Source organism: Anopheles coluzzii, chromosome 3 (assembly GCF_943734685.1).
Source record: "Anopheles coluzzii chromosome 3, AcolN3, whole genome shotgun sequence".
Lineage (NCBI taxonomy): Eukaryota > Metazoa > Arthropoda > Insecta > Diptera > Culicidae > Anopheles > Anopheles coluzzii.
This window is the reverse complement of record NC_064671.1, coordinates 19,981,336-20,002,967: the sequence shown is the minus strand read 5'-3', so window position 1 is coordinate 20,002,967 and position 21,632 is coordinate 19,981,336. Positions and strand designations below refer to the sequence as shown.

The following is a 21,632-nucleotide window of genomic DNA, read 5'->3' as shown; positions in this document are numbered from 1 at the left end:
AGATTACATAAGGCGGCACAGACGGGGGCCGAAGTCGTTTTATGCTGCGTACCGGATTGGCCGACGCCGTTAGTTTTGGGGTGCTTTTCGGGGTTTGTTTTTTTTATGTTCGGGTTCGTCGCTTGCTGTTGCAGTCTTTCTTTCAATTTCGTTAATTATTTGTGCCAGTTTTATGAGAAGCACGCCCTTCACCTAGTCAACCCTTTAGCTTCGAGGGGGGGTTTTTTAAATACCTTTTCTCTCATCGCATCTCTGCCTGCTGTGTCTTTTCGTTTTCTCGATCGACAAAATCGGGGTTTTTGTTTGTTTTGATCTGATTATTATGGTTGTTTTTTTCAAGGCCTTCTTTTCAGGGAGAGGGGAGAGCAGAAAAGATCCGATTGGATTCACCCGTGATTTGGTGGAGTTGATCTTCACCTAATTTGCACACCTATTATTATGGTGTATCGACTGCTTCGATCGATCGATCGTTCAAGTTCATCATCGAAAAGAAGGTGTGCGTACAGAAAAGTGCGGAGATTTCGCACTGTACATAAGATGATCGTCAAACACGTGCAAAGTGTTCATGTGTTTGAATGTGTTTTTTATTCTTTTTCTCCCTCTTTCTTCTTTAGCTTTTAGCTTGCCACGTGCGAAAGGAGAAACAAATCGTAACAAAAACAAACACGAAACATGCTGTAGAGCGGTTACGCATATTTTATCAGCAAGCGTTTCGGCGCTTATGCTGTGCTTACATCGTCTGACGTCCATAAACAGCCCGCGCGGGGCTGTAGCTCCATAAAAGGTTAATCGTTTGCCCGATAGATTGATGTCTTCATTCACGATCGTTAGCCGTATGATAAATGGAACGGTTTCGATCGTACACGGTCAACGGTGCAAGATGAATGGGGTTTTGCTGCAAAGTGATGGTACCGCCAAAAACGGTAGCAAATAGAGAGTGTGAAGGAAATTATTTGTGACAATTTGAATTTATTGTTAATTTGACAATGGTTATAAACATTTTTTAACAATTTTCATGACTAATTGCACCAGGCTAATTCCCTGCTTTGTTCATGTTAGATATCGTGTCCGATTGGCGCCAGAGCGCTGGCTTAGTTTTGCCATTTTTATGTCATCGTTTATCTTATTGTGATTCTCTTTGGATATTTATGTTGCCATGGTGATATTTTGTCTATTGTATCTTTTACTTTGAATTTTAATCTGGTATTGTTTTTTTAAACTATTTATATAAACTTACTGTTTATCTTAAGTTTAAACTTTTATAAAATATGTGTATTATTTAAACAATTTTCAAGTATTTTAAATTATTTTATTTTTTTGTTCCATTTTTTATATGTTTTTGTAATATAATTTGTTTCATTAACCAGTTTTTATAAATTTATATTTATACAGATTTACCAAAGTCTTCTGTTTTCGTATTTTTGTTTTTCGTCCAAAGTCTTCTGTTTTCGTATTTTTGGTTTTGTCCTTTAGTGGTAATGTTTTAAACATTATTATTTATTTATTTCATTATCCGTATTTGTTTTTTTTCTATATTTTTCCTCTTTTTGCTGATGTTCTTCAATTTCCTCAAAACGTCTGTTCTCTTATGCAATACACATTTATTGGAAATATTTTTTATCACTTAGCAATATTATTAAAAGTACTAAGAAGTTACTTTCAATTTTTGGCATTGTTTGAGATTCATGAAAATAAAACACGCCTATAAACATTGTTTTCTTGTCAAAATGACATCAAAAAGAATGCTCAAAATTAATTACCTGCTCAGTTTATTAACCACATTTATGACTGCCCCTTGTTCAACACTGTTGTTTATGAGCTCGCAATAAGCGGACGCTCTTGTAATACATAAACAACTCGCGGGCCAGCTCACACGCCGCACGTTTTGCACGCCGCCGATCCGCCCGGTCACGAATTCAAAATCAATCGCGTCATGCAATCGCATTTGCTCATTTCCCTCCCGACGGTCTGCGTCAACGGGCGCCAATCCCATCCCATGCCAAAAACGCTATGCAATCAAAACCCCCCTGAGGCTGCTACCTGCATGTGTTTTCACTTTCATAAGTTGCGTCCGGCCAGGGCAATGTGTCCTTTGCCTGCTAACCCATTTCTCATGGGCTGTTTTAACATAGGAGCGAAAAAAAACCGGGTTGATAAACCAACGATGTCGTCGGGATGCCCGGGGGCAAACGTCGAGATCGAGAATGCCGTGTGCCGGCGATGGAACCGATGAAAAGACGTGTGCGCGCGCGTGCTGCTGGTTAGCGGCGACGAAGGAAATGGTGTGCTACTGAAACAGAAAAACCGAACCGGAAACACCTTGCCATTCGGTGCTCGATGTCGACGAATTCATTCATAAGTTGGGTTTCATTGGCGCATTGGCGACCGGTTTCGTGCATCCGGGGTCGCACGAAAGTGCTTTGCTTCTTTGTTTTTTGCTTCTTTTTTGTATTGCTCTTTGCATCTACTCAAGCTGGTGATGGCTTAATCACGACTCGTGCTTGACCGGTGATCAATTTGTTACGGATTTAATGGAATGTACGTTCGTGCATATTGCGCCGTTTGTTAAAAGAATTAAAAGAATTGATAATTATTGGAAGTATTTCATGGATTTATTTTTCAAATAGCATTCTAATGGGGTTTTTCTGCGACAGTCATTGCTGCTTCAACGCAGTTTCATGAGAATTGGGATATGTGTGATACTTAATGTTCAAAGCAATACGATCAAGTCTAATCTATTAGCATTTTTTTTTATTTTTCGAATGATCTTCACACTCGCTAGAATTAGGTTCAATACATCAGTAAAGCTTTTCGCTTGGCAATCGAATGGAAAGGGTTAAAAATCCCAACAAGTCATCATAAATTTCCACCCATTTTCAAACGTAACCAACTCTATCACTCCTCAGCCTACCATCCATGATGATGTAGATGGTGTTTGTGTTTGTTGAAGGTTTTCTCCAGTGTAATCGTCTTGGTAAACGATGCGCCACCGTGGCCTCCACCATGACCCCCACTGCCATAACCAACACTACCTCCTGCTCCATGTCCACCACCGTAACCTCCGCCAACATTTCCGCTACCACCTCCACCACCACCATAGCCACCACCGTTGGAGCCACCGTAACCACCGCCGAAGCTTCCTGCACTTGCACTAGCGTGCGCACTTGCACTAGCACTTGCACTGGAGTGTCCGGCACCGCCTCCATAACCACCACTACCACCACCACCACCACCGGAGTGCACTGGGACCTCTTTCACCACCGTCACCGGTACCTCCTTTTCGATGTACACCGGATAGGGACGATCAACCGGCACAGGTACGGGCTTTTCAATCACAATCGGACGCGGTGGAGGACTTTGATCGACATGCTTGGTGATGGTGATTTGTTTCGTGAAACCATGCCCTCCTCCGTGGCCACCATGGCCACCGTGTCCACCGGATGGTGCTCCTACCGGTTGTGATCCTCCATGATAAGATCCGCCACCAGATCCTTGCGGAGCTCCAGCGTGTGCTCCTGCAGCTGCTCCGGCATTGGCGAAACTGTTGGAGTAGCCGTGAGAAGCGCCACCCGATCCTTGGTAGCCACCGCTACTGCCGGACTGGGCCGGAGGAGTAAGATGATCCGAAGGAGTATGCACTGAATGTCCACCAACAGCTCCACCACTACCAGCACCACCATAACCACCATTGCCACCATAGCCACCATGATGTCCATGTCCAGCAGATCCCGCTGGAGCCGGTCCGTAACCGGAATAATCACCCTGTCCCGAATGTCCTTCAGAAACACCACCGGCATTGGCACTTGCACTGGCACTAGCGCTTGCAAATGCACTGCTGCCGGCACCACCTCCGCCACCGCCCGAATGGCTTGGCGCACCTCCTCCGTATCCTCCACTGGAGTAACCAGGTCCACCAGATGCGCCACCATAACCTCCTCCAGTAGAGCCTCCGTGACTGCCACCTCCACCACCACCACCTCCTAGTCCACCACCGAAGGAAAGGCCAAAGCTTCCGCCACCCAATGAAAAGCTGCCTCCACCGCCGCCGCCATGCCCTCCGTCAGATTCGGACGTTAAGACGAGCTTTTTCTTGAACAGGTGCGCATTTGCCAGCGACAGGGTGAGAAGCGTAATGAGCTGAAGGTGGCAGAGAACGAAAATATTACAAAAATAGAGCATTAGAACCATTTAGCGTAAATGAAAATTAAATTACGTTCGAAACAAGTTTAGTAGAAGTTTTCAACGGAAGGAAAATTTGAATTTTTTTCCTCCTGAATAAAAAATAAATAAATTTGAAATTCAAAAATTTTGCTAGGATAAGATAAAATTAATTTTAAACCAACAATACACAACGATTGAGTTGTTTTAAATCTTATTTTGTTATTTTTTTCCTGCTTAAAATAATTCGCCCTATGGACCTTGCACGACCACTATGCAACAAAAGCTTGCCATAAAGCTTTTTCGCACAAAAACGCTTAAAGTTTGATTTTATGGCTTTTGTTTTTCTTAGACAAAAAAGAGTTATTTCAACATTGAAAAAATGATTTATGAACACTTAATTGGGTATGAAATTTGCTTCCATCAACTTAATTCACTATCTCCGGTTTTAGTTTCACAGCTGTTTGCTTGTTTCGTTTTAAACGCTTCACTTCGTTTGCTATAAAAAGAGCACTCACCAGCAAACACTTCATTTTGATCGGTTTTGCTGTTCACTTTCCTTATTTCTTTCCTATCACGCACCGTTCAAAGCGCAGCACAGGATCTAGCTCCGTCCGATCCTATCCCGAGCGTCAATTTGAGCACGTGTAGCTTTGTTCTCCCGGTTTTATACGTGCCCGTGGCACACCCAAACCAGCCGGAGCGGCTAGAACAATTGTGTTCCATTGTGGTTGTGGTGTGGCAATTATCATATTAATGGAAACATCATCTCACGAATCATCCCGGGCCAGTTCCGTTGGGATATTCCCCGGTGCCCGAAGCGGGGATATGAGGTGCAGTATTGCACCGTAAGCACCGGTTGGTGTTTTCGCGCATCACTAGCAGCAACAACAAAGACGAAACGAACGAAACTGAAAGTGATTCACGACTCGCTGCAAAGGTGTTGAATGATGTAGTTTTCTTGCACTACGCCGTCAAAGTTCTCGGTAGTTTATGTTAATAATTTCTTGCAAACTTTGTTCCTACTTTGGTCGTGAGTTATTCCGCCGCCGGGTGTTATCAGTATGCAGTAGAGGTATTCGGAGTATTTTGATTTACAAACACAGACCACGTGTGTGTAGCTTCGTTGGTGGTTGCGGGGAGAAGGGGAGAATGCATCACGACGCGACTCTGCTCTGGCACGCTTTCTAAGAACAAGAGGTTAAATTAATGTCAATAAGAGCCTTGAAACATCGTGTTCATCAAACGATTAGTAAAATAATGGATGATGCATTTGTATCAGTATGTCATGATAATGAATTGCCGTTTTTTTAAACATCGCCTCAGGTGCACGTGATCATTGATGAGCAGCTCGTTAATCAATTATTCCACATGCGGTGGAGGTTATTTATGGGGCTTTTACAGGATGCTTTGCCGTGTAACTATCGACACGAGGCTACAAGTGCTTGCTGTGCTCATCGATAGCTTCTGGTGGATAGAAGAAGTTAAACTTCTGCCGAGAGTAAAGCGAATAGATTTACATGTACTTGATACAACAAAACATTAAGATATAGAGATCAATTTAATCTTACTAGTTTTCAATTTGATAAGATAATTTATTGCAAAGAAAGATATGTTCATTGTAATAAATTATGTCACTCATGCTTAGCTTTTTTTAACTTTTAAGGGTTTTTATGGCATGGTTTTGTACCATTCGTTGCATTAAATTCATTTCCTTTGTATCATTAAAATATTTGAAACGTCATTTAATTGTAAATGCTCATAGATTATGAACTTCTAATAGTTTTTTTAAAATTTGGCTCCATATTTGTACCAAATTAAAGAAAAGCCTTCGAATTGTGCGACGAGTTTGCTATAAAACCATGTTGTGAAGCGTTGGGTGTCGGTTGTATGTTAAATAACCAATTTGTAACGTATGTTCAATAACTTCTACTGTTTTTTTTCTATCGGGACTTATGTTCATATTATTTGTTACTTTATTTTATCTATCTTGTAACCCAACTCTGAGCAGTTTAGTGCTCAGAGGTAAAAAATCTTGAAATAATGTTCCATAATATTATAGAAAACACACTTGCCATATTGTGGGACATTGTTTGCCGAAACAAACGCGATGCAATAATATCCAGGAGATTTACGAACCGGTTTAATTCTTCTTCTAGGTACATTTGATGGTGTGTAAAAATGAAACCGATATATCTGACGTATTGTTTGAACGCTGAAAACAGAAAACGTCTCGTGTTGAGTTTATATTTTTGGTATATAGTAACTCTAAAAATTGAATTCAAAAATTCTCGCACCGAAAGAATCCAAGAATACAACGCATACTTACAAATACTAAAGAAATATATTTTAATCAATTAAAATGTCTAAAAATGTCTCAATTTTCATTCGTGATTTCCATCACAAACACAAGGTTTTCTATCGCTTAAAATGAAAATAAATCATTGTTGCTCGTGTTATGAGTGTGCCTAATAGGAACGGCGGGCAACATACTGCAAAATTAACTATCGTTCAACCGGTTCAACCGATTGAGCGTAGTGCAGCAACTTTAAATGGCACGAAACACTTCATGCACACTTTGGCTTGCTTTGCTGATTGAAGATATCACATAACGAAGTGTAACTGCACTTGATGTGCAACAAATAGCAGGAATGTGTTCCTGCAACAAATAGCAGGAAGTTTATGTGTCTGTTATTGTTACACAATTTTACTATTTTTTAAACAACTATAATGTATGGTCCATTGATAGACAGGATTATATTGAAGATACTTTTAATATTCCTCTTAAGTAGGAAATAATATGAAGATTGTAAAGAATATTTACAAATATTGTAAGAAAATTGAAAGCTGTTAATACACAATACAATAAAATATAGTAAAATATTAAAATTGTCAACACAACGATGATATTATATTGAGTGCACCCAAAAATGAGTAATCTAAATTGACTAGTATATTCTCAGTCTAGAGCACAATTTCTCAGTTTTTTTATGACAACCAAACAATAACGAAACGCGAAGAAGCGACCGCATTTGATTTAAAATCAGCTAATAAATATAAGTATCGTTAATTTCCCCTTACATTTGTTGTTATCCACATCTATACCATAATAATTATATTATTTTGGGCTAGAGGTTGTTCTATTAGATATTCCCCAGCGCAATGTATTCCCCCTTGCAGTGCGTAGCATGAATATGTGTTGTGGCGGTGTCTAAACTCCTGCAATATCCTGCAGTGAAGGAATTTCTCCTGCTACGTATTCCCTCTGCTGAAATTCATCTGAAGAATCTCTGCAACGTAGGTTTATCGCTTGCCTTAACCGGTTTCTTCCATCCCCCCTCCTTTCGTGTTACAACTGAAATCATGCATATATTCATCCTGCAACGTCTTGTTGCGAGTAATCTATTTATTCATTCTCCTGTGACTTTTGGGATGAACTGAATATCACAACAGCTTGTATCCTGCAACAACTGATAATGTTGTACGATTTTCCCCTGTGCAACGTATTTCTCCTAGCAATGTGTCACATGAATATGTATTTTAGCGATTTCTATACTCCTGCAACACCCTCCAGGGAAGGAATTTCTCCTGCATCGTATTACCCCTGCTACGAGTTGCATGAACCGGCCGACGTACGACAATTTCCCCGAGCTACTTTTTGAATTAAATTGATTCTCTTCTTTTGTCACCGTCACATGAATGAATCTCATCATCAAAAACAAATCATCATAAGCATTATTCCTTTTCCTTTACAAAACATTTGTGACGTGTTTGGTGTGAAGTGTTTTTTTATTTAAAAGTATTTATTTGAATATTTATTTATTTATTTATTTATTTTATTCATACTGAAATTTTGTACTGGAGTTCAATATTGAACGTTTTGTATGAAACAATTGTCACACCAGTGGTCGCAAGTAACATTGTTCATATTTTCTCCTCCCAAAAACAATACAAATGTTCCCCTTTTGCGTGGATAAACTCATTCCCCTTGGCGAACCGGTTCAACTTTCCCCAGCTACCAAGGAACGGATAGTTCTTTATAGTGCGCTGAAACATTTCACCGTTCCCCGTTGCGTTGAAACATTTCACCGAAGCGTTCGCACAGAAACGTCCAACGAAGAAAGCACGCACATGCAGCAAATGTATCCAAAAAGGGAAAAGCCACAATCATAGTGAGCGGATGTGCCGGTTACGCTTTGAACGTGCTCGTGCTCCTTCCACCGGTTATCAGGAGCCTACTTGTGTCAGCTTTCCCCCCTAAACCCGAGCCGGTTTTTATCACCACTAAATCCCACTGGATGCTATCGGTGTACCTTTTCGTGTACACCAAACGCGCTCGTTTACATCCTTCAGCCCGTTCTGCCGGTCACCGGTTTGAAGTGGTATTAGTGGTACTGGGGGCTTACTTTTTGCACTAGCAACGAATAAAAAGATGGAAAGGGAACGGACCGATACAGCCAAAGATGGCAATAAACATGCCGAAACGGCTTCCGCTGTCCACACGCGTGCCTGTCATGATGAGCGCAATTAAAATCCTTTATTAAAGATGTACCTTTTTCCCCTGCGTTGTTCCACCCGGTTTTCTGTCCAGGGGGGAGGGGTGAAAAAGGGTTCCACCCAAAAACACATCATTTCCTCCCATCTCGTTCGTTGGTGATGTTTCTAATCCGCCACAACAACAACTGAACCGTTGTCGGGGGAAACCATTTAAGCTATGGGGAGGATTTAAAGGGGTACGTTGCGTTGGTATTAGGAACAAGGAGATACCGTTCCTCCTTCCCTAGACACAGGCACACACGGCACCAAACAGCAACAGAGGTGGATGCGGGGGCTGTTGAAATGTAGGAAATCTCCATAAATTCAACTCACCCACCCGGTAAGATGCAAGGAGACTCTTTAAAAATGGTGACCCCAGTGACGCTGCCAGTAAATGTAGACATTCCACATTCAGTTCCCTTCTCCGGGAACGGGAAAGTGGACAGGAATGTTCTGCCACCGACTCGTGTCCTTGTGGGCTCGAATGAGGGATATTAATTCAATTTAATACCGGCTGTATTGTTTCGCCCCATTTCGCTGTGCCCCATCCGCCATCCGTGGGGTTCGCTTAGTCATTTCACATTGGGAATAAGGTTTTGTTTTTTTGGTTTGGTTGTTGGCAATTTTCCTGCACTTTGTGCTAGAGAATGTGATACAATTTGGGGCAAACGGTGGGACTTTTTGCTCTTTTTTGATTTTCTTTTCTGTTTGCTTCTCCCGCTCAACACGTGAAAGTAGACGACTCTTCTACTACGACTGTTATGTACCTTCAGGTGAGATGGACTGTCTGTTTCCTTTCGGTGTGGGTGTTTGTGTGTTTTTTTGTGTGTGTCGTCCGTTTTTTCCCGAATTCACTCTCGTTCCATCCAAACCAAGCGGAACGACTGGGAAAATTTTGCTCAAAAATTACAAAGCGTGAAACACACCGTCCACACCGACGGTCCAGTGTCCAGTGAGGAGGGGGGGAGGACAAAAGTGCTAACTTGGCCACGCTGGCGCGCGAGCGATCCCAGCACCAGGGTATGTCCTAAGCAAACGGTGAAGCATCTGTTCACCTGAAATTTTGAGGAACCGCCGGCACCGCGTTTGTCTGCGTATTTGGACAGGTTTTTTTTATTCTTTCCATTTGCTTTGTTTGTCTTTATTTGCACTTTTCCGGCAGTCCGCAACGTAATCGCTCATCCGTCCGGATATCTAGCCGCTCTCAATCCCTTACAAAACTCAGCAAAAAGAAGGGAACAAAGCAAAAAAGAGACACTCTCATCCAAAACAGTGAGATGTGAAAGAACTTTGGCGTAATTGTAATTAAGAGATGGTTTTGAGCGGGGGGGAAACATTACGGAATACGGTAATTGGTGTCCACAAAATTTGTGTGGATCCGACCGTGGAAATTCCGTGATGGGTTTTGTGCTTCCGGATCTTCCGCTGCAGCAGCAAAGCGTTTAAAGGCAGCGCCCAACAAGTTGCTAATCGTTTGCTGTCAAATTGTGACCCGCGGGGAGGCTTTAGTTGTTGTTTTTCTCCACCCACGGGCAAAAACAGGGAGAACCCAATTACTCATCCCTATTAAGGTTTCCGATAGGGTATGGGGCTAAGCAAAGTAGTGATGATGATAGACAAATTTTCCCATACTTTTTAGGGTGGGTTTTACAGTAAAGCTTTTAATTTCAAAGCTTGTTTGTTTTCTTCTTCTGTTGAGTAATAATTTGTGCAAGGTTTGAGGATAAGTGGAGCCGGCGCTAGATACTGTTTATCTAAAGGGTTGGGACAGTTTTCGGGGTGCCAATTATGGTTTCGCCGTTGGCTGATGGCAATTTGTGCGGGATTGTAAGCATCAGAGCGATCATTAAAAAAGGGCACAACAATCAACCAATCGAATTTGTTTGGCAAGAAACGATATTATTAGGGGTGGTGGTGAATGGGGAAGAGTGTCTTTATTGCTTTGAAAAAAAAAAGTTGGTTGTGTACTCAGAATAAGGCTAAGTAAAGTCGAAGCCATCTTTACTTCAAAGGGCAGTTTAAAGTTTAGAAAAAAAGCTTTATTAAATGAAGATAAGAAAAACTCTCTCGTTAATAGTTGTTTGAATTTAGAGTGTCTATGAGTGATTGGAAAGAAACTTTTTTTAAGAATCAAGCCATTTCTTGAGGCCCAGCTATAATGTTCGATAGTACTAGCCCAGCGGTCGACAAAGTTTGAGGTCAAAAAAGCAAAAAAATGTACAAAAATGTTCATACGGTTCCATGCGAAGATAAATCAAGATATATGAACGGTTAAGGGCCATCATCCAGAAATCAAAGAGCCACATGCATGGCTCACGGAGCCGTACTTTGCCCCTCGCTGACCTAGATTGTTTGACGTATTGTTTTTGCATTGTGTGCACAATCATAAAATGAAGGCTGGAGGAACGTTGGTCCACATTTGTCTGTGCCAAGCGATAATGGATTACCGGGTTATACAGTTCAATAAAAATAGAAAGAAAGCGAGATTGTACGAGAGAGAGAAAGAAAAAGAGATAGAGAGAAAGAGAGAGAGAAATAGAGAGAGGGATGGGGGGAGGGAGGATGAGAGAGAGAGAGAAAGAGAGAGAGAGAAAGATAGAGAGGGATGGGGGGAGGGAGGATGAGAGAGAGAGAAAGAGAGAGAGAAAGAGAGAGAGAAAGATAGAGAGAGAGAGGGAGAGGGAGAGGGAGAGAGAGAGAGAGAGAGAGAGGGAGAAGGAGAGAGAGAGAGAGAGGATTGAGGTTGGAAGGCAGGATGAGAGAGAGAGAAAGAAAGAGAAAGATAGAGAGATAGAGAGAGAGAGAGAGAGAGAGAGAGAGGCCATCAATCAGGTAAAACACAAACCTTTCTTGAAACCGTCGAGTATAGCAAGTAATAGTTAACAAGTCTGAGTTTGTACAATCTTACCATTTTGGTTGCGATGATTTCTAACCTTTTGATGGAATATTTAGTTTACAAAGCTCATATTTTAGTTTACAAAGTACAGCCTTTTACTTTTCCTTTTTTTTTTACTTTTACATACAACAAATTTTGTTGTCTTTTACGAGAAATAACTAGCCTAACGTTTTTAACATAACGAATCATTTTCGTGTTAGGTCAAGCACCGTAAACTGACAAGGCTGTGCTTGAACTGGCTTTTATGGGAAACAATTAATTAATTTGAAACGGCCACAGATCGCGTACTACTTGGCTTGGAAAATACATTTGCCGCGGCCCACATCCATTGAGGACATACATTTTTTAAAACCTAGTTTAAAGTTTTTTATCAAAAAAAAGTTTAAATCTTATAATATTCATGCCTGTTAAAATGTAATATTGTGTGTAAAAATATGCACGATTTGTATAGGAACAAGCTTTTCTTTTTCAAAAATAAATTATTTCACGGACCACAGGTTGGAGACCACTGGATAAAAGGATAGGTCTGGTGGTACACTCGTCAACTCGTACGACGTAGCAAGATGCCCGTTATTTGTTCAAGCCCGGAATTGATCGAGAAAAGGCAAGGACACGGTTCACTCTAAAGAAAGGCGACTGAATTGTTTTAGTTCAACTATAGTGTTTTACCTTTTTTTATTCTGTTCAGACTACACTACATCCATAGCATCTCTTGCTGCTGTTTGTACATGATCTCCTCCAACCATTGTCGGTGAGGTGCCAAACTGGTGAAGATCACCTTACCTTCACAGCCTTGCGTCAAACTGGACACGATACCATGTACGAAGTACTGTTGTTTGTCGAATAACTTCATTACTGGACCTCCATGGTCAATCTAGAAATTTTAAAATAAGAAATATTTTTAAAAAAGTTTGAATTACAACTCAACAACCAACACGAACATTATTTACCTTGCATATTCCTGGCACTAGTGTAGCATCCTTACTGATGCAGCTAAGATCGTTGTAATCAACATTTTCTCCTACACTGCAATTATCGCCTTTAACATAGTATTGAACCGATTTTCTGGTGTACAAATCGCGTCGCTTTTCCAGATAAGAAGCTCCTACCAGAATGTCGGGAGTTCTCCAATCACCATGCTGCTCCTCCGACCATATACATGCTGGATATATTTTATCTAAATTTGCATACACTCGGAGCTTTATAACGGCGATATCAAAATATGGGTGGCCCTTTGTGAACCATGGATGAACAGTCACTGATTCTATAGCAGCACGATCGCTATCAGAGCTAAGGGCTACGTATCTTGGCGGTCCTTTAATGGAAGTTACACAGCTCGCCGATGTGATAACAAACTGGTAGTCAACCAGGAGTCCACCGCACTGATGGATGTCCGTTTCGTATTCCTGCCACAGCAACCCTACGCGACTTCTTTCCCATATTTTGTCAACCTTACCGTGCACGGATGGGTTCATTTTACGATTGCAATAGTCCTCCTCAATACAAACTGTGGATAGATTGAAACAGTGTGAAACAGATGTCTTTTGATTGCTCTTACTTCAACTGCAAACTCACCCTCCGGGCTAAGAGACTCTTTTACTTCTTCCTCGATCCAATCCAGGTACGAGCTAACCCTGGTGTATACTCCCGTTGACCCATTAGTGCAAGGAGTGCCAAACGCTACCACTCCTACTATAAGCGCGTACGTCTTGCCTAACAAATCGGTTCGATCCGTTTGCAGTGGGCCTCCCGAGTCGCCTTCACACGTGTCCATGGTTGCACTATGTGCACACAGCTGATCGTCACGCAAGCCTTCCGGCATTTCGCGTCGCATGGCCGGTAAACGTTTAGCACATATCGTCTCGTCTAGGGCCTGTAGTTTTATCTTCTGCAGGGTTGAGCTGAGCCTTTCTCCAAACCCGAGAGCACCAAAGCCAACCGCATCCATTAGGTCTCCCGGAACGTTTGGTTCACGCCACAGACACGCAACACAAATTGCTTTGTTTGGTTTAACGTACTCCTCGAGTTCAACAACGGCAATATCGTAGTACTTTCGCGACCATTGATACTGCGGATGTTTGATAATGCGTGCGATTGGGATTTGTTGTGCGAACTCGTCATCGCTTGTGCTAGCGAGATCTGTATCGGCCAATCGTACTGTATCCGGAGGTATGCTTCAAAAAGAATATTTTTCATTCTGATGGAACTTAAAACCGATGACAGTAGCTCCACTTACTTGTCTATGTCAGCAGAACAATGAGCGGCTGTTAGAACGAACTTCCAAGTTATTAAACTGCCTCCACAAAGATAAGCGATTGGTGCGTCTGTTCTTGTCCACCCGATCGCGGCCATGTGTGGAAACTCTCCCTGAAAGGCTCGACGCCCGCCAGATACCGCTGGTACTATCGTTGGTTCATACTGATTGTTTGGGAAACGTTGCTCACATTCTGCAATATTAAAAATCCAATGAGCCACCCCAAAATTACATAAACTAATTAAACAATATTCACCATCAAGGCTATTTCCTGGGGTGTATTGTAAAGGAGGACGATGCAAAAATACTGATCCCTGAGCTAAGCTTGCCAGGGATAGCAAGATTGGTAAGAAAAGGATCATCCTATCAACGTAGCTTCAATCTTCTCACACTGAGCTGTCTCATTGTACTGACGAGTTTCAGTCAGCTGGTTAAGGCTTTAAGGCAAACTTGTTTCCTTCTGATAACGGAATGAACCTATAGATGAACGCGGGGCAAAATGATCGCGTAGGGCAAAATGATCACCGACAAAACAAGCAAATGTACATGTAGAAAATTACTTCTAATTAAATATCGTGTTTGATGTACTCCAAGATCTCTTAATAATCCAATCCTAATAATTTCCTAATCTTCTTCTTCTTCTTTGGCACAATAATCGTTGTCAGTTTCTAGGCCTGTTCCACTAGTGGGCTTAGCTTTCAGTGACTTATTGATTACACAAAGCAGGATAGTCAGTTATGGAGGCGCAGTTCATTCCGGGCTTGAATCCACAACGGACGACTGTACAACACTGACCTACCGCGATGGTACGCGTTGATCAGTTGTACCGTATGTACGCTCATCACATTACATGGCGACCGTAACTATCTTCCGAACTTATTACAGCACAATGGCCAAGCCTGCGAGGATCGGTTCACAAGGGGCTCGAACGCATGATGGATGTTTTAATGTTGCGATTTAATGCAAAGTGTGTATGCTTACCAGGCATTGACTGGGTCCTTAACCTCAAAGTTGGTTGGTTTTGGCATGTAAATGTTGTGACATCATTTTTTTGTGCATTGCTCTAATGTGACAGATTAATCCAAGAAACTTCTCAGAGCATTTAAGATTTAGAAATTCCCTTTAAATAACATTCTGCATACCTAAATGATGTAAAAATTTTAAAATTCCTTAACTTTCTTCTAAAAACTACTGCTTTATTGCGAAAACTTGGATATAAATGTGTTATTTAGCTTTGTAAATACTTTTCCACCCACCGCTAAACGGGGGTTCACTCGTACGGCTTCGATGCGTTGCAATCAGAAATCATTAGCAATTCCAGACCAAATGAAGCCTCGCTTAACAAACTGTGACTCACAAAGCATTCCTCCAGCTAGCCAGCCAGCATCCCGGTTTATGGGTGCGGGGTGCAGTGCATTAGCGCTGCTTTGGGGTAAACATACGAAAACCGCCAATTCTAAACAAGCATCAAACAAGGCAGCCAAGCACTTCACGTATGGCACGCTTTGATGGATCCTTAACACATCAAAGTTCATCGGCCCCCGGTGTGATTCGGCAAAGAGTGCAATTGTTTCGCTGGTGAGAGAGAGAGGTGAGAGAGACTGGTGAGGAAGCAAAAAAAAGAACGAAATAGTTTAACACACGGTCTAGACCAAAACCGGGTAAAGCCTGCATATCCACTGCATTCGAACGGTTGAAATGCCATTAAAGCAAAATGTTCCGATTGATTGAACTTTCACCAATCTCCCTCAATGCCCTCTCCAATGCCCTCTCTGCGGGTTGAAACGGCACGGGCAAGCGATTAGAACTTTTCCGAACCTTCCATCACCACCAAACACCACAACAGTGCAAAACGGTTGAGATGAGATTGATCAAATGGAAGGTGGCTAGGAGCGGTGGTCTAGGTGGTTTTATGAGGCAAAAGCTCCACCGAATGGGTGCTGAGTTGGTTGAGGGAGAGGAAACTCATACAAAAAATGGCCAGGAAATCATTTGGCATAAAATAAAACAAACTGAAAACTGAGGCCCGGTAGCCGGGAAATGGGAAATAAAAATCAATCAGCGTACGCCAAACTGCACACAAGAACGGATCGCTTTTTTCCGACTCCTACCCTGAAAAACCCCCGGTTCCATTAGGTACAGGACTACAGACTTTTCGGTTTGCTGACTAGGTAAGTGTGTGTGTATGTGTGTGCTGGGTACAGGTAGATCGATAGTGTGTGTGTGCTTAAAGCGTAAAACGATTAAAAAATCATTCGGAATAAAACTAAATCGTTTGACAGCAAAAACAATGCAATTGACAGCTGCGTCGGGTTCCGGGTTCGGCTACTACTACTAGACCAGCATTAGGAATAGTAGTAGTAATAATAATAATAATAATAACAGTTGATACAAAAGAGAGAAGAAACAGCAAAAAAAACAAACTCCCCAACTACTCGCCCAAGCGCATACCGTGCCGTTTATGTGTTCCACCCGATGGCCCCAACACCTACCCCGGCCTGCTGGGGTGAGCCTTTTTTCTGTTTCAATAAATTTCAATTTGCAGCAATTTGCTCGACCGTGTACCGTGGCAGGCGGTGACGTCGTGCTGGCTGGCTGACGTATCACCCTGTGTTTTGCTGCGAGCGGGCTTAGCTGGCGTTTGCCTGTTTTTTTTGTCGTTCATTTACACACCTTTCTATTTGTTAGCCGGTTGGTTTATTAGTGAGGGTTAAATTGGTTAGGATGTGGCAGATTCTAGGTTGAATCCCTGTTGTTGTGAAGCTATTTGTGGATTGATAGCATTGGCACAGATTTACAGCACTGATTTCGTTTCAAAGTTTTGATCAGTTCTTTCTCAGTGGGCTCAGTTTCTTTTCAGTTTAAATAATAATAATGTCTACGTGTATTACGATTGATACATTCGCTCAACACACTCACTCTTGTACTACAAGCTTTCATTGTGTTCAAAGAGAAATTATAAACCTTGTTCGAAATATATCGCTTGGTTTTGTCGCAGAGTGTTTCTTTGGAATTCAAATCAATTTTAATAATTCATGACTGCATCGGCTTTTATAGACTGGCTTGAGGGTTCGGTGGAATTGTTCATCCTTTAACAATGTAAAATAAAAACAGATGCCTGCATCGCACATTTCTTTATCATTTTAATAAAGAGTTATGGTATCTACATTCACTTGAACAAAGGCGTCTACATTCATCAGAAAAACAGATTGGCGCAGCAAAATTGTACAAGCGCTTCCCGTAAAATCAACCCAATCTATAAAATGCACTTAACTGCATCCAAAATGCATAACGCGTGTGAGTGCGCTACTATTTTCCCTCTCGCAGGAAGTCAGGACAACTGCATCAACTAATAAATGGCCTTGAATTGGTATTGATAGGAAACGCGTGCTACGCGCATACTGGACGCGGACGCTTAAGAGGTGCAAATTGCATCTAATGGGTGCTAACGGTGGCAGCAGTGTACCGATCGTTATCTATCAAACAAAATAAATGGCATATAAGACGTACAAAGAGTGGTCGAAAAGTGGTCGAAAGTAGAAGTGGGTTTGGACTTTGGTGAGTGGTATTTAATGGATTCTATATTCAACTGAGCGCAAGTTGTGCGTTGAAGTGTATTATTTGTGCTTTTTATGGGTATGAAAATATATTTCTATTGAAGCATTCTTCCATTACCAAGAGAAAGCTTTCTTCTGTTCATAGTTTAAGCTAAACTATTTTATTTGAAAATATGAATTTTAAATCTCGATCAACAACAAGCCAAAAAATTCTATTTGAGCCATATGAAACGACAATTTATAATTGCTGGATTGTTGTTTATTGCAAGGAAAGAATTGAAATGCTTAAATTACACACCAAAACAATCTCGTAACAAATGTTTTTAATGAAGTAGTTAACAAAAAAATTATTAAGGTTTATTAATTTTCTCATCATTCATCAACATTCAATTCGCCTGTCTTGTTCAACTTATTATTTTATTCATCAAAAATCATTACCTTCTATTTCCCACTGTTTCTTTGTTTTATTACTGATTAATTGAAAAAATTATGTGGCAATTATTGTTCAATTGTAAACAACCAAAACACGCACACAATGTAGGTCAATTCCACCACAAAAAAAAACTCGCCAGCATAACCATGCCCTTCAGTAATACCTTCCGCATGTTTGTTTAAGCATTTACCGCTAACAATCACGAAATTATGTTTCACGGTTCACGACGGCGTACGAAAGCATTATTAATCTCCTTTCGGTTTCAGTTACATCTTGCGGGGTTTTGCGTCTCGGCGTAAAAAGGGGCTGTAGTTTTTTTTTATTCGTTGATTTGATTTTCTTTCACCGATTCTTTCACTACCCCGTGCTCCCTAGTTTCCTATTCCCACACCGCGTGGTCCAAAACGCACGCCAACAGATTACTTAATACTTACGATCATCCCCCTCCGGTAGGAAGGGGTTCCAACAATGTGTAGATCTTCTCGGCTCCCGTTGCAAATCATCGCCACCGCGAGCCCGTCGTCGTCGTTGTGTGCGACGAATCGAAACGAAATTGCGCTGCAGCGGAAGAGTTGGAGCGGAGGCTGGGAGTTACATTCGCCTTGCTGCTCATTTCCACCCCGAGGCGCGGGACCCCGTGGCTAATGAGCGATCGAGATTGAACGATCGTTGCGCGGGGGATGCCGTACACGTGCGTCTCGTCGTCCGTCCACGATCGTCCAAACGGGCGAAAGCAACGGTCCATGTAACGAGGGTAAAAGTGTGCGTTATTGAGCAATATAGGCATACGCGACGTGTCGTGGTGGAGCGCAGTTGTATCATCGATCGGCTCTCGTGCGCGTGCACCGTGCGCGAGAAGCAAACATCTGGGTCACCACCTCGAAAACGGTTTCGCGTACAATCGAGAGAGAAAATGATCCACGATCGAAAGGCAAAACAGAGTGTGTTGTTTTCAATTTTCATACATTTCGTTTGTTTATTTACTATGAGCTTTTTGATTAGCTTGCAGAGAGGGCTGGGTCAATCAGATTTGATTCGTAAGCTGCTACAGTGTTTGGTAGGGACACAGACAAACATCTCGCAGTTGTAGGTTCTACGAGAAGTGACACCGCGTTCGAGACTAGAGAGACTGGTGGTTAATACGCTTAGCTACAATACAAACTATGCTCTCCAACTGGTTTGAGGCACTAACATGACAGCATGTTGTACTATGTTCCCTTCCCTGTGCAAGCAAGATCGAGCAATTGGGAAGAATTGGCGTCTAGAATGAACAATGAGCTATAGAAGATGATCGTTTACTACCACTAATTAAACAACAAGCTGTACGCAGGAAGATCACTGCGACGACTCCTTATCGGCAGGCTTTTCCGCATCCTTCTTCTGTTCGCTGGCAGAAGCAGCAGCAGCTCCGGTGGTGGTGGTGGCCGCCGCCTTCTGATCGCTTTCCACCTTGCGCTCGATCTTCTGCGACTCCTCACCATACTGGTGCTCGTGATGGTCTTCCACGTGAATAGGCTCCGAGATGAAGTTGGTCGACTTGACACCAACGGGGCGAATGTCATGATGGACGACATGCTCCTGCTCGTGGCTACTATGCTCGTGACTCTGCAGCTCATGTCCCTGCAGCTCATGGCTCACCTGCTCGTGGCTGTGCAGCTCGTGGCTCACCTGCTCATGGCTGTGCTCATGCTCGTGGCTGTGCTCGTGGCTGTGCGACTCGTGCGACTCCACCTGCTCCACCAGCACCGGCTTCTCCACGTACACCGGATAGGGCTTCTCCACCTCCACCCGGTGGACGACCGGAACATGAACCTCCTTCTCGATGTACACCGGGTACGGCTTGGGAATGTGCACTGGGTAAGGTTTCGGGACCTCAACCTCCACCTTGTGGTAGACCGGCACCTTCACCTTCACCGGGTACGGCACCGGACGATCGACGTGCACCTTCTTCTCCACGTACACTGGGACCTTCTTCTCCACCTCGACGCGGTACGGGACGTGCACCTTCACCGGTACGTGCACCGGGACCTTCTTCTCAATCACCACCTGCTTCTCCACGTTCACCGGGTACGGCACCGGGACCTTCTTCGTGATGATGGTGTGCTTTTCCTCCTTCCAATTGTACACGGTCGGTTCTTTGTACAGGGGTGCGTACTGGTTGTGACGATACTCGGGGACAGCGTACGTCTTGAACTGTGGTACATGATGCTGACCGACGGTGATGTCGTACCCGAACGATGGTTTGAAGCCTCCCTGCAGCTCAGGTTCTTTGGCGTAACCGTAGCCGTAGTCAATCAGACCACGCTTGGCATGGTTCTTTTCGTCCAGCTTGCGATCCTGGGCTTCCTTGGTGGGGTTAGCTTTTTCGAGGCTGGCACCGGCCACCAGTGTCACCACCGCCAGACTCAACACAATGAACGTCTGCAATTAAGGGTAAGGGAGAGAAAACGTTGAGATGAACACATTATAATAACTTATTAGTAATTAGAAGTTCACAAATACAGTAATGTACTAGCTTGAGTTTTTAGTCAATTTTTGGGGAAAAACTTGGGAAAATTATAAGTATTTTGAGGATAAGTTATTGATTGATGTAAATAAATCAAAAGGAAATTGAACTAGAACCACACATTGGGAAAAAATGCAAACAGATGTTAAATTCTGATTATTAAGAGGCTCGCTGATAGATTTTCAGGCCCTTTCAACGTGTCTGGACATCTTGGTAGCATGATAACTCTGATCTTTACAAGCCCTGGATCAATTTTCATTAAAATCAAGACTAAAAAAAACTAAATAACACATAGGTTTAGTAAATGGACGATCATCCCATAGTAACATGATTGAATTCCATATCTAGTTTTTCATGGGTTTCAACCGAAATGGATAAATTACTCAATAAACACAACGGTAACTAAATACTGGACAATTGATTATTTCCCCAACGATGCAACACGGTTCACAAACATTAATTCTGGATCACGAAATGTTCAAGAACTTCAATTACAACTAGGATTGTTAGCACAATAACACACTGTCCTCATGTAATGTACACTAAATTCACATCATATTATATCTTCATAATTATATTCACAATATATCATCACAAAAGTCCAAATGTCCTTAAGAATTTTTCCAACGCACAATCCACAACGCACCTTCATAATTGAGTTCAATCCTCAACCTTCTATCTGTGTTGAGTTGTGAGCACGATCGAAGTTGGCAAGAAACACACTGCACCAGATGACTACTATAGCAAAACTCAGTTTCTGAAACACTGCTCTCACACGATTGGGATGGTACGAACGATCACAAGCGAATGATGCTTCCCACCGTGGAGCGTAATCAATTTATACCGCGCCCAAATTTTCCTCGAGCAAAACTCTGGCCAGAGCCAGAAGAGTTTTCCTCTGCGTAACGCGAAGATACGCAGCAGGTTGTTTTCGTTGCGTCTCGTTCCTGCTCTTACACTTGCTGCGGTTGCTGCGATCCATTCACTCTCTTATCTGTGTGTCTTTCTTTCGCTGATCTTTACGTGCCTTCCCCAGGTGGAGCCTCGCGAACGATCGACCATGGGATGGGATGATGAAAACACGCTCGCACGCTCACCCATGTTTTTGGCAGATCGCACACTGTACGGATGACAACAAATTAGCCAAGCGATGGAGCATGTTTACCCCGTTTGCTTGTCACCGTGCGTTGAGATAACGGCTACGGCTGACCTCAAAAGTGATGTATTTTTCATCGATTATTAAAGTGACCACGAGCAAAAGGCAGCGAAAAAGAAGGCGACGAGCGATGTAA

At 42.5% G+C, this 21,632-nt stretch overlaps 2 protein-coding genes across 2 annotated transcripts; both read right to left on the bottom strand.

Annotated features, from left to right (window-relative positions):
* Window positions 1–2,731: 2,731 nt before the first annotated feature.
* LOC120954580 (uncharacterized) lies at window positions 2,732–21,121 on the bottom strand. Its single transcript, XM_049610779.1, has 5 exons — window positions 20,987–21,121; window positions 19,174–20,255; window positions 13,166–13,764; window positions 12,922–13,097; window positions 2,732–4,137 (listed from the first exon to the last, which is right to left on the bottom strand). The coding sequence occupies exons 1-5, from the start codon at window positions 20,990–20,992 to the stop codon at window positions 2,908–2,910; spliced, it is 3,093 nt and encodes a 1,030-aa protein (XP_049466736.1). The 5' UTR covers window positions 20,993–21,121; the 3' UTR covers window positions 2,732–2,907.
* On the bottom strand, window positions 12,147–14,242 carry LOC120957589 (acrosin-like). The gene is made up of 5 exons (XM_040379871.2): window positions 14,101–14,242; window positions 13,827–14,037; window positions 13,166–13,764; window positions 12,541–13,097; window positions 12,147–12,464 (listed from the first exon to the last, which is right to left on the bottom strand). Exons 1-5 carry the CDS (start codon window positions 14,204–14,206, stop codon window positions 12,285–12,287), a joined length of 1,653 nt encoding a protein of 550 aa, XP_040235805.2. The 5' UTR covers window positions 14,207–14,242; the 3' UTR covers window positions 12,147–12,284.
* Window positions 21,122–21,632: the final 511 nt, after the last annotated feature.